Source organism: Felis catus, chromosome B3 (assembly GCF_018350175.1).
Source record: "Felis catus isolate Fca126 chromosome B3, F.catus_Fca126_mat1.0, whole genome shotgun sequence".
NCBI lineage: Eukaryota > Metazoa > Chordata > Mammalia > Carnivora > Felidae > Felis > Felis catus.
The window spans coordinates 54,480,769-54,494,281 of NC_058373.1; the positions used below are offsets into that span (position 1 = coordinate 54,480,769).

The window sequence follows — 13,513 nt, forward strand, 5'->3', positions numbered from 1 at the left end:
TTTTTTTAATTTTTATTTGTGTGTGTGTGTGTGTGTGTGTGAGAGAGAGAGAGAGAGAAAGAGAGAGAGAGAGAGAGAGAGAGAGAGAGAGAGAGAATCTTAAGCAGGCCCCATGCTCATCATAGAGCCCAATGAGGGATTCAATCCCATGACCCTGGGAACATGACCTGAACGGAAATCAAGAGTTGGACACTCAACCAACTGAGCCACGCAGGTGCTCCAAATACTGTGTGTTTCTAAAGGGAGGTCAAATAACCCAGAGTCTGAAGTGAGGTCTTTAGGATGCCTCCAGGCTTTAGTGTGTCATATCCCAACCACAGCTGCTGTGAAGTCCTAGAACAGGACCATTTTATTTGTACTCAGATGGCTCCTTGTCCATTTAGTGGCTGGCCATATAAACTCCATGCAGCATTACATGAGGAAACCCAGTGTGAGGTCAATTCAGACAGTGGAATTGGAAAACATGTTGCCACAGTCATCCCCAAGGAATAAAATAGAGCCGTTCTTCATAGTTTATAAGCTGTAAGTGCTCTAATTTTCTACACAGTTGGGGGAAATTGATGACTTTATGTATCCAATGAGGATAAAAATTAGGCTATTCATTAACAGACATTAACAGACGTCTACTAAAAGCCATCACCACTGAATAGTGCAAGAAAGTGCTGACGTTTTAGTCAGTATCAACATCATACAGCCCAGTACTCATTTCACAGCACAAGTATATAACTCTGACCAAATTCTGTGGGCAATGAGAATGACCTTATAAAGAACGTATACCTAGTTCATTTTAATAATGACATATGTTCAGAATTAATAATTTATAAGAAAAAAACATAGTTCTGTGTCTTAATACCAGTAGTACATAATGAATGTTCAAGGAAGAAAATCCAATTAGGTCATAGTGACAAGCCTGGTCTCACTCATAAATACTTCATCGTGGGAACCATGCTCAAGAGCACAATATGACTTTGGAGAAGGATAAAATCTGTGAAATTCTAACAGGCAATCTGAGAGAGAAATTAAATATTACCAGGAAATGGCAGCATGCAAATTAAATTTCAGCAGCTCAAGACCCTATACACTTTAGGAAAAATACATCATTAGTTGTGCTCATCATTCTACAAAAAGAATGATATGCAGCTTTCTTTGATTTTTACTCAGGAGAAGATCTTAAGAGTTTCAATCACTAAATGTAGCCAGAAGAGTAAAGACAGATATTAAAAAGTAAAAGTAAAGACAGATATTAACCTGGTATCTTCAGGTATTGCTTGTTTCAGGAAGATTGCTAAGCCTTTTCTTCTAAAGCTGCTTGACTTAGGGGCGCCTGGGTGGCTCAGTCAGTTGAGCATCCGACTCTTGACTTCAGCTCAGGTCATGATCTCACAACTTGTTGGTTTGAACCCCACATCAGGCTCTGCACTGGCAGTGTGGAGCCTGCTTGGGATTTTCTCTCCTTCTCTCTCTGCCCCTCCCCCTTCCCCATCTCTCTCAAAGTAAATAAATAAAAACCTAAAAAAAAATAAAATTAAAAAATAGGGGCACCTGGGTGGCTCAGTCAGTTAAACATCTGAGTCTTAGTTTCGTTTCAGGTCATGATCTCACAGTTTGTGAGTTCGAGCCCCACGTTGGGCTCTGTAGCTGGCAGTGTAGAGCCTACTTGGCTCGCTCTCTCTCTCTCTCTCTCTCTCAAAATAAATAAACTTAAAAAAAAATTAAAAAACAATAAAGCTGCCGGAATTCTTCACAGTCTGTGACTGTAAAGAAAAGGGGGAAAAAAACGAAAGGTGGAAATCTGGTACAACTGGCAGGCTTCTTGCTGATGCAATGAACTGGACCACAGCCTCTTTTTTCAATCATGAGCATCACACCAGGCCCAAGCTAAGCAAGAACACAGCTGTCTTTCCCCAGAACTCAAAAGGACTTGAGTTTAGAGAGACACAGGCCTCCTTTGCTGGATTTGGAGGTGGGGAGGGAGAGGGGGGGATGTCATACTGGAAAACACAATTGGGGAAGAGGGGAGAAATTGTTTATTTCATATAAGAAGACCCAGCACAATTTTTCCATCAGGGCAGTAGAGCCCCTCTGGTACAAACACTCTGAAATCTTTTGCAAACATTAAAATAAGGACTACAAAATTTGGATGCATGGGGAAATTATGATAGTGGCATAAAGAAAGCAACGATGCCATTATAACAATAATGTAAAATATATATTTGTATATGACAGATGGAAAGGCACATAGAAAATGAAAATAGTTTTATTTTTTGGAAAGTGGGATCCTGGGATAATTTTTTCTTGGCTTTTGATTACACTGATGCTGCTATAATAATTCTTTGTACAGTAATATATTTTTTTACTTTTATTGAGATATAATTGACATATGGCATTGTGTAACTTTCAAGTGTACAGCATGATGATTTCACTCACCTATATTGAGAAATGATTACCACAGTAATATTTTTAAGTCTTGCTGAAACATTTGTCAAAATGAGTAGATTTTGTGAAGTTTAGTTTTTGTCCACTATAATACTTAAAATGAGGCTTTCACTACTTCTCTTTTAAATTTGAGGAAACTAATGTATCCCTTAAGTTGTCATTCATTGAATAGTCAAAAATGTTACTTACGCAGAATGAAATCTCAAAGCCAAAGTTTGAAAGTAACTTGGATCCAGACTAAGAAAGTTTTAGTTTGGAATTTTACCATTCAGACTTGATTCATATCAAGAGAAAACTGAAGTTCACATGGACACTTATTCCAGTAGGTTCATTTAGAAGGTCCCTGAAGACAAGGTAATTTGTACAGTGTGATCAGAACTCGTGGATGTAACTTCTGAAGACAATGCTGTGTTTCTGACCATAGGTTGCCAGAACAATTGGTTGAAAACAGGAAATTCCAGGTGATAAGCTGGCTGTTCAATAATAGCTACTATTCAAATATAACCTACATCACTATGAATGTCTCTCCCAGGGTAAAATGAACTGCCCTCAGAAGCACACTGAAAACAGAAACCCAGTCCAAAATGAGGCTCTGACCAGGAAGAGGCTTCCTGGGATGCCCTCTGTCAGGCAACAAACAAGACTGTGTGGGGTAGAGCTATATTCATGTAAGTAAAGCTGCCAGTCACCCTTTTATTTTGTCAAGAATCTCAAGCAGAATTCTAGAGATACGGTAAAGATCCCATCACAGTGCATGTTGGATATCCAACAAATGTTAACTCTTTGTATTTCGACTCCATTTCCAACTATTGCCCCACCCCCTTACCACCACCTAAAATATAGTGTCTTTGAGGATTTTTAGTTAACTCTAGCCTCCTACAATGTTTGGTATACTAATCAAGAAGCAGGCTAACTTAAGTTGGTACCACGCTTTCCTGGGCCCAGGTGTTAAACTGTTAGGAGAAGTGCAATGTCAGCCTTCTGCACAGGTATTGATTAGACCTGAGATCATTTAAGAGCTGGCCAACAGGCCAGACCCCCTGCCCCAAACTGTCATCTGTACCACCAGGTTTGGTGCCCCAAATATTTTGTTAGAAATTCCAATGTCAAAAAAAAAGGAAGGAAGGAAACAAAGAGAAAGAGGAAGGAAGAAAAAGAGAGGGAGAAAGGAAGGGAGAAAGAAAGAAAGAAAGAAAGAAAGAAAGAAAGAAAGAAAGAAAGAAAGAAAGAAAAAAAGAAAGAAAGAAGAAAGAAAGAGAAAGGAAGAAAGGGAATATAATATTATATTCTATGTCTACAATATTATTTCATCTTTAGGCTGTAGGACACCTATTTTAAAATAGCCTTGTATTCTATCATCTCCACCTTTAAAGCGTATGTTGAAACTATCCAGTTTCCAGTTACCACCCTAGTCCAAGCACGGCTACCACTTTCGCCTCAACTATGGAGAAAGCCCCCTTTAGAGCCTCCCTTTTTCTCCACTTTCCACAAGCCATTCATCACATAGTCAAGGGATAATTCAAATAAGTCCCTTGCTTAAAAGCTTCCAACAGCTTCCTCTTGCACTTTGCCATGGGCTACGAAGTCCCTTAGAAGACCCAGCCCCACCTATCTGATTTCATCTCCTACCTCTCTGCCCTCACTCACTCTGCTCCAGCTACACTGCCCTTTCTCCTACTCAAATGTTACTGCCAGCCCCATTTCTTCTGATACTCAGGCCTTCTCTAGCTAATGTTGTGCACCCCCAAACACATTCCCAGCCATTCTCTTCTCATGCACTGTTTTACTGCCCTTATAGTACTTACCACTATTTAATCAGTTTATTTGCTTGTTATGCCCCCCTTTAAACAGGGGACTTAATTTGAGTATACGTTGACTTCTCTGTGGTGAATGGCTTATGGAAAGTGTACATGCTCTAGAATATGAGCTATATGAGAGTGGAAACCTTTATATCTTATTCACTGCTCAACCTCCAGGGTCCAGAAGAGTGCCTGGCACACAACAGATGCTCAAAAAGTAATTGTTGAATGAGTAATGGTATCACCCAATTAGGTTTATTGGTTTTCAAATCGACCTTTATGACTGACTGACTTGTCACTCCTCCTTCTTAAAGAGATTCTCTCCTTTGGTATAAGCTACTGTGTTAGTTATACCAGTTCCTGGCTCCTCCCCTTCTTCTACTCCTAATCCCTAAAATCTCTCTTCATCAAGATTCTTTCTTTTCCCACTTCATTCTTCCCCAGGGTCTCATTAATTCTCACTGTTTCAACCATCACCTCTGAAGAGTCTCCATTTTCATATCTACTCCCATTGATCTCTATCTGCGTTTATTGAGAGTTTCTAATTGAACATGCCCGTTATTAAAATACCTTCTCATCCCCTGTAGTACATCGTCCAAAATGACAGACTTCCCCATCTCTATAAAATAATTCCATCATTATCCTAGTCACATTTTATCTCTCCCCCTCCCTATCTCTCATCCAGCCCCCATACCCAATTAATAAACAAATTCTCCTTCATTCTTTTACAGAATCTCGAATTCCATCCCACATCTCTCTTAGCCTTTTGCCCTTACCTTAGTGATGGGTCTGAACTTCTGAAATTAAATAGGCTCATATTCTATTTCATGGAAAATCAGATCAGGAAGAGAGCCACAAGACCACCTAACTAAACCCCCATCCCTTACAGACAAGGAAAAAGAGGGCCAGCCTGGCTAACTACCTTGGCTACCATGTCTTAAATGGTAGGTTCTGACCACAGTGCCAGAACCAGAGCTCAGTCTCCAGGATAGCACTCCCTCTACAATCTTTGGGCAATGGCCCATCAGTGCCAGCCAAGGAGAAAGGAAGAGCTAAGAGGATCCTGAAATAAGAGCATCAAGAGGGAAGATGAGTAAAGGATACTGAAGAAACACACTTTGTTGACTTCCCAATTTTGCTTCATGGTGCCTTGAAAAGGGCTGTATCTTGAATGAGTCTTTGAAGCCAATAATGATTATTCGTCCTGTGCACATGCAGTTGCTGGTCTGCCTCCTGGGGATGCCAGATGCTATCAGAGTACTGATTTAATTTCCACCTACACAGTACAAATGAACTTTTCATCAGGAACCTTAAGTTCAGGAACCATATGCCATTGTGACATTAACCAGTGAAGTCAGGCTCCTCTCTTTCTTGAAGGAAAATCTTATTCTAAAACCTAGATATAATTAAGGGGGAAAGAAAACTTGGAACGCATCAATGAATAGTCTTCTCTAAAGCCTATTTCAGAGACTTTTGATCCATTTTAGGGTAACATAATCACCCAGCACCTCTCAAACTCTGTGCTTGGTAGGATGGAGTGTGTTCTGCTGTCAACACTGCTTCCCTCTATGGTCAGTGATGCTGTTAAGAAGCCTGCTTAGGGATGAGCACTGAGTGTTGTATGGAAACCAATTTGACAATCAATTTCATATTAAAGAAAAAAAAAAAGCCTGCTTAAACAGGTTCTGTGACCAACCCAGAGAACTTACCGCTTCTAGTATTGCTGAGAAAGTAGTCTTTTTTTTTTTTTTCAACCTTTATTTTTGGGACAGAGAGAGACAGAGCATGAATGGGGGAGGGGCAGAGAGAGAGGGACACACAGAATCGGAAACAGGCTCCAGGCTCTGAGCCATCAGCCCAGAGCCTGACGCGGGGCTCGAACTCACAGACCGCGAGATCGTGACCTGGCTGAAGTCGGGCGCTTAACCGACTGCGCCACCCAGGCACCCCGAGAAAGTAGTCTTGAGTACAGAGAAAACCAGGTGACCTTTTCCTTGATTCTAAGACCTTGATTTTTCCAATTATAAGTGATTGAAGATAATTCCTGAGTAGCTTAGAGCTTCATAGGAAAGACATGAATTTTATGTAAGTTCATTTTGAGAATCTTTCTTGTGGAGCCATTCATCTTTTTCCTTCTAGGTACCTCAGCTGAGATGCAATGCTCAGGAAGTTAAGGTCATAAAGTTAAGTACCTATGTGGTCCTGCCTCCGGAGACCAAATCCACTGGACTGCTCCTAACATTCTCATACCAGATAAATAAAATTAAAATGAGCATCAAGGACAGCCTTGAAAGAGACCATAAATAATGCAGTCAGAGAAAGACAGAGGTAATACTGAAGAGTGCTTCAGGAGGAGGAGCGGAGGCCATACAAGGACAGTCTCATGCCCTGTGTCTTGGCAATCACAGAGGTTTAAAGAGCTCCTGGTTTATCAGTGAGGCTAAGGTCTTCTCTTAACACAAGCCGAGAGCTGCCTCCTGGAGTCATTCACCAATTGCTGTTTCAGAAGGGAAGTGCCTGCTTTGTTAGGCACGAATGTGGGTTTAAGACCAGGGTTAGGAGCACAACCATAGGCTGTACCAGAAACAGGTGGGACAAGAGCCCCGGGCTTTTTAACAGCACACTTACACCTTCTACTTACCATCTTTCTTCTCTGTAATAACTAAGGCAACCAACATATACTGCCATGCACCTCCAGAGCCTTTCAGAAGTCAAGAAACCTTGAGGTTCTTGGTATATAGAAATGAAGAAATGCTTAAATAGGTTAAAAATTTTTGATACATTTTAAATATTTAATTTAACAAATTGCTGCTTTTAATGTACATACACATGCATGTGTGCATGCACAGGCACACACACAAAACACCACAAAAAAAAGGTAATTACAGAATTTAAGAAACTATTAAGTCTGAGTGCACTGTGGGTGGTGTAGTTCAGATTATGGGACACAGTTTAACGTGGTCTAATGGATCCTCCTTCTTTCTGTCTTCTCAGTTTAAATCTGGACGTAATATTCATGTCCACACTTGAGACCCTTCATGAATGGGAAGCCCGGGCGAGATGGCCCTCTTGGTGCCCCCAGTAACGGATACTGTCCGACTCTCCCAAATGTTCCTAATTACAAATCTTTCCTTAACCATAAGCCAATCACACCACCTGCTCCAACTTACCGTGATATCATAAAAGAAGCAAAAAGACAGTTTGCAAAGAATCAAAAGGATTTTAGGATGTAAGTTGATGCCAAACTGTTGTTAAATGTGAAATCATAAGTGCTGTGAGTTGGAAGTAATCATAGAAATCATCTGCATTAAGCTCCTTATTTTACCGGTGAGGAGAGTCACTTCTGAGTGTCTTAAGAGATTTGGAGTTTCTTTTCTAGTAAGTGTCAAAGGTGTACGTTAGAGCTGTGGAGCCATGGCAAGTATCAGGGGGTTGAAGGAAGGAAGGAAGCTTTGCTGTACTGTGGTTGGAGGGATGCACCCCAGCATGGAGAGACCAGGAGAGAGCTCCAGGGAATAGAGACTGGAGTACTGTTGATTTACAAAGATGAGCCCTGAGAGCACAGAAAGGTTGTTTGCAGGATGAGCTCCCTGGAGCAGGGGTGGCAGTTGGAGCAGTATTGAGGAATCGAATACAACAAAGAGAGATAAATGGAAGAGCGGCCAGGTAGGTCTTATCCAGCGAGCAGGACAAAAGTTTGTAGAAAATCTGCTTTCTGAGGGGCGCCATTTCCCTCCCACCTCCCCCAGCCCTCTAACCCCCACCACATATACACACGCGCACACAGGCATTGACACTTTGTAAGAGGGCCCCTGCTGAAGCAGCAAGGTGGAGTCCAGACCTTACTCAGGTGTCATGGGTTATGCATTTGGTATGTATATATAGGAGGGGCTGGGCTGGGGGCGTTCTCCCACCACGTAATGCGTGGGGGAGAGGATGTTGAAGAATTGGTCTGTGAAGGGCTTTTGCTCACATGTAGAGGTCAGCAAATTTCTGATTTTTTCTTTCCCAAGTAGAAATGCCTGCTTTACTTTAAAATTTAATTCGAAATTTTGATATTATAGAGAGAAGCACAGAATTAATGAAGAAATAAAACTCCTAAGACAGCAGCAGGAAAGAATTGACAAGGAGCTTGATAGGTTTGTTCCTTACTCAACTTTCTAGTGCTTAAAAACATTTTAATTGAACAAGTGTATTACATAAAGCTACGATAGGTTTATTTAAAAATACATCAACTCAGGTATCTGCAAAGAGATTTTCTACTTAACTGTCCATCTGAATAAGTTTCTTTGTCTACAGAATCAACTACTCTACTAATTTAATTCATTGCGAAACATTTAAAAAGCATGTGGATCCTGATAAGCTTAACAGAAACCCATGGGGGAGGGGAAGGAAAAAAAAAGAGGTTAGAGTGGAAGAGAGCCAAAGCATAAGAGACTCTTAAAAACGGAACAAACTGAGGGTTGATGGGGGGGGGGGGGGGGGGGGGGGAGGGTGGGTGATGGGTATTGAAAAGGGCATCTTTTGGGATGAGCACTGGGTGTTGTATGGAAGCCAATTTGACAGTAAATTTCGTATATTAAAAAATAAACCCATAAACATGCCCTGCCCTCCGGAAGACGTAAACTAGAAAAACAGGCTATTTAGCTGGTCTCTCTTGGGCTAGTTCTTTGTTCCTCTTCTGCTATAGATACAAACATTTTGGGAGTCACATCTATAAATAGAGTAGAAAAAGGAAAACTATAAAGTATTGAGACTAACCAACTTTTAGCATACTCACGTGCCCAAAAATTGACAGGTGAGTGCAGCCCTGCAGACAAGCCACAGCTGTGTGCCATTCATCTTCTAATTCCTATTTTGGAACTTAAATTGCGAGTCTCCTACAGAGCTGTCGAATCACTGTGTTATACACCCAAAACTTACATTGTGTGTACACTATACTTAAATTGAAAAAAAACACAAAAACTAGTTTCTCACGAGGGGTGCCTGGGTAGCTCAATCGGTTGGGTGTCTGTCTTCAGCTAAGGTCATGATCTCACTGCTCATGAGTTTGAGCCCTGTCAGGCTCTGCTGATAGCTCGGAACATGGAGCCTGTTTGGGATTCTGTGTCTGCCTCTCTCTGCCCTTCCCCCCACTCACATTTTCTGTCTCTCTCTCTCTCAAATATTAAATAATAATAAAAAAACATTTTAAAATTATAAAAGAAAAAAAAGCCAGTTTTAGGGCACCTGGCTGTGTGTTAATGGAGCTTGCAACTCTTGATCTCAGGGTTGTGAGTTTGAGCCCCATGTCGGGTGTAGCAATTACTTAAAACCTTAAATAAATAAAATCAAAGTTAAAAAGCCAGTTTCCCAGTCACATGAGAAAATCTAGCCTATTACTTTAGAATCTTTATCTCACTTTTCACGAAAAATCTTATCACTCAAATTTCCCCTTCACAATACCTAAATTAGAAGATCTGATCCCAGGTGACGTTTACAAGTTCCCCCAAATCACATCTGTATGGGATGGGATTTCTCATCACTGAGAATATACAGAAGAATGTAGAACAGTCACAGCAATTTGCAAGAAGCGCTCAGATATGTTTTATGCAATGGGACATTGTTGTGATCGGGAAAAATCTGTTATAAGATGGCCGACAGGACTGCTAGGGAAATTCCCCTTCCGGGTTCTTCTTCCTATCCCACTTGCCCAGCGCACAAAATTACTACTAATGGGGAATGCGGAAGTAACAAACTATAAATTGTTCCCTCTGCTTAAGCTTGGGACTCAGACCTCAGGAGAGTGATCTCCTCTGAGCCTGCTGGTGTAAAATAAATCACCTGCCTTCCAAGATCGCCATGGGCCGGTTGGTTCTTCTGCCGGGTGATCCGACCAGGTTCCATAACAGCTGGAGAAATTAAAGGGGAAATATTCAGTTTTGTATATAAATCTCATATGCCTATCAAATCTGTAGGCACAGCATACAGGTCTATCTGTAATCTTCGAAAGAGATACTCATGGAGAAGAAAGGAAAGGCAAACAGAAAAATGGAGGTTAGGTAGTGGGGATGATGCAAAATTGTGAGTGTCCTAAAAAAGCACTGAATTGTACACTTAAAATTTTTTTTAACGTTTTTATTTATTTTTGAGAGACAGGGAGAGACAGAGTACAAGTGGGGTAGGGGCAGAGAGAGGGAGAGACACAATCTGAAGCAGGCTCCAGGCTCTGAGCTGTCAGCACAGAGCCCGACGCAGGGCTCGAACTCACAAACCACAAGACGCTTCAGACCAGTCAGATGCTTACCCGATGAGCCACCCAGTCGCCCCTGAATTATACATTTTAAAACGGTGAATTTAATGGTATGAGACATATGTCAATAAAAGTGTTATTTTTAAAAAAGGAACAGGGCACTGCAAATTAAAAGGGTGAGTTGGAAGATGGCTTGATTTTAACAAAGTGAGGTGAACCAGAATTGAGTATGACTGGCACCTGAGGGAGATTCTAAGGGTGTTACTGAGAAAGGGCAGCAGGGATATTCTGGAGTGTGGTTAGGACTGTGAGAAAGAGACCCAAGCTGTGAGAGCCAGATTTGAGGAAAGCAGGAGAGAACAGACCCAGAGGGGAATAATAAGTGAAGAGAAAAGCCAGTTGGGGAGATAAAATGGACAAAGATAAAGCAGAGAATACTTGAGGAGGCATTTGTTGGTCACGTGGCTCTAATGCAGGAGCCCCTAAGAGCTAGCCCTGCCGTGCCGTCCTTGGTGCCCTATGCCAAGTGCTAAAAAAAACCTAGAGGCAGCCTTGCGGGGGGTGGGCTAACCCAAACTTTATGCTTTAGCAAAGTATATTGGGATTTTCAGAAATGTTTTCTTCCTACAAATTCCATGGAGGAAAAAAATCATTTAGAATGTCTCCCTTGAAAATTGCTGTGAAATTAATAGCCATCTATCCCTTTTCATTTTCCTTTCTGTCTGCTGTGTTTCTCTTGCTAATGTTTCTCCCTTGTCCCAAGTTCTTACCCATCCTGGCCTAGCCTAGCTCAGCTCTGCCTCTCCCCTCACCCATAGATGTTTGGGAAGGTTTCTGCAGCCTCCTAAATTCAGCTATTCAACTCCTTCATAAGTATTTCTTAAATGAGTACTTGGTGACAAAAATCATGATAGATTCTTGGATTCCTGCCTCCATGGGCTTCCAGTCCAGTGAGCACCCTCACGCTTTAGCCTTTTCCACCGCTCTTTCCCCCCAGATCTCTCCCTGCCAGTCCCTCTTATTCTTCCCTCCCCACTGACGCCCCCTAAAGTCTGCACTGGAGACAGGAGAGTGAAGTCAGTTCAGCAAATACTGTGTAAACCATCTCATGAAGAGAATGCTTCACTCCTGGGGAGCAGTGGCACACAGTGGTTGAACTGAAGGCTCAAGTCACACTGCTTGGGTTCACATCCTGTATGATGTGCTAGCTGGAGGACTGGGGGGACAGGTTACTGAACCTGTCTGAGCCTTTTTCATCATTTATAACACTGGGTGACAGTAGTGCCTACTTCATAAGAGTAACTGAATGAATATATGTAAAATGCCAGCAGATGCCCAGAATATTAAATTTTGTGTAAATGTTGGCTCTTAGTTGGTGTCAGTATAAAACAATTAGTTTGGCTACTGATTTTTAAAAATTTTTTTGATTAGACTCCAGGCGAAGGCTACCAAGAAACCCTACGAAGCTAAGAATGACTTTGACAAGTTCCTACACAAACTGGTATGTTTCCTTTTTGAAAATAGTTGAGAATTCTCTCTCTACCTTGTCTTAATTGGACTGGACAATATTCAATAGCACTGCATGGTTTCACATCCAAGTTACAGTGAGTGGCAAGGTAGAATACGCTATTTTAATTTAATCATCTGCATGCACATTTAAGATCATCTCTGTTTTACATATTAGTGAAAACCTCATGCCCACTTATCCTCATGCCTTGCTTCTGGCCATGGACAGTTCATGCAACTGAAGACCTCCAAATGCAGTCAAAACTTAAAACTAATAGAAAATTTATCAGTGTTTGAAGTCATATTTTATTTCCCATTAATAATTCAACAATAATACATTGGATTCCAATGAATGCGTTAGATGAATGGTCCCTGCCCTCAACATAAGACAGAAATTATAAGGTTCTAAACAGGACTCAAGTGTGAGAAAGAAAGAAAATAAAGGAGCCTGCTCTGTCTTTCCAGTTTTTTTTTGTTCCCCCCTCTTTGGCTCCTCCTTAAATTATGGGCACTTCTGTTAAATCTGAAGGTTCCTCTTCCCTTCCAGCAGGCAAGGACATGTAGAGAAAGGGGTGCAATAAATCTGACGGTTGAGCCAGCTGAGGTCAGGAATAGGAGTGAGCTTTTTATTTTTAACATGTCTTTGGGAACAGTCCTCACTGGCCACCAGTGTAACGTCAAAAACAGAGAGTAGATCATCTAATCAAATTTCTGTATGAGCCAGAAAGGTGAGAGAAGGGAGTAGAACACCTGCATGTTTAATATTAAACAAATAGGACTATTCTTTACTTCCAAAAAAAATTCTTTCTCCCATTTTTCTTGGTCTCCCCTAACTACTACGGCTAGAGACGTGGGTACAGAGAATTATTTAGTGTAAGAAAGCCACTGTGCCAGTGTGCTGGTGAAGGGCAGGTGACCTCGGCTGGTAAATGGTACATGGGCTGAGTATCAGGGAAACTACAAGTTTTGGAAACTGTAGCACACTGAAGAGTCCAACATCATCTAAACAAAACAGCTATACCTCAGCTTAAGTTCATTGTCCGCCCCCCACCCCCAGGAATGGAGGGCAGGGGGTAATCAGATCTTTCACCATCCATAATCCAGATTCTCCTATAAAATTTCTGATGAGAACCCCAAGTTTTTAAATACTTGGGGGCCAAACTAAATGTATCTGCAAACCAGATGTGGCCTGTGGGCCACTGGTTGGCAACCCCTCATCTAAATGCTAGACTTAGAGCTCTTCAAAAGCTACCTCCAGCCAATGTAACCTATCTTATCCTCCACTGTATCCCAGGGCAAACAAACCGAGGTGTCCAGACACACCATGTTTACTCGCCCATACTCATACATTCATTCATCTGCAGTGCCTACTCCCCAGCTTTCATATTGGACTCATTCTTTAGGGCCCTGCTCAAATTCCATCTTCTTCATAAAGCTTTTTTCCAGTTGCCCTAGCCCCATCCTCTCCAGAAAAGGTTGAAATCTCTCATAATTTCTAGAATGACACTTGGTGATGGTTTGATTGAAAACTAGTTCTTTT

General features: G+C 41.5%; 2 protein-coding genes across 11 annotated transcripts in view; one reads left to right on the forward strand and one right to left on the reverse strand.

Annotated features, from left to right (window-relative positions):
• Positions 1–13,513, forward strand: part of FAM227B (family with sequence similarity 227 member B) — a 210,456-nt gene that overhangs the window by 195,405 nt on the left and 1,538 nt on the right. For 4 of the 10 annotated variants that reach the window (XM_019832454.3, XM_019832452.3, XM_023255381.2 and 1 more), the window contains 3 exons: positions 7,387–7,464; positions 8,300–8,374; positions 11,899–11,968. In XM_019832454.3, coding sequence (XP_019688013.1) covers positions 7,387–7,464; positions 8,300–8,374; positions 11,899–11,968 — 223 coding nt within the window. The other 6 variants (XM_019832458.3, XM_019832455.3, XR_006599251.1 and 3 more) reach the window with 6 other exon arrangements.
• Positions 9,461–13,513, reverse strand: part of GALK2 (galactokinase 2) — a 144,182-nt gene continuing 140,129 nt past the window's right edge. Inside the window, exon 11 of the mRNA XM_023255384.2 lies at positions 9,461–10,126. Coding sequence (XP_023111152.2) covers positions 10,006–10,126 — 121 coding nt within the window. The 3' untranslated portion in view covers positions 9,461–10,005. The remainder of the gene's footprint in view (positions 10,127–13,513) is intronic.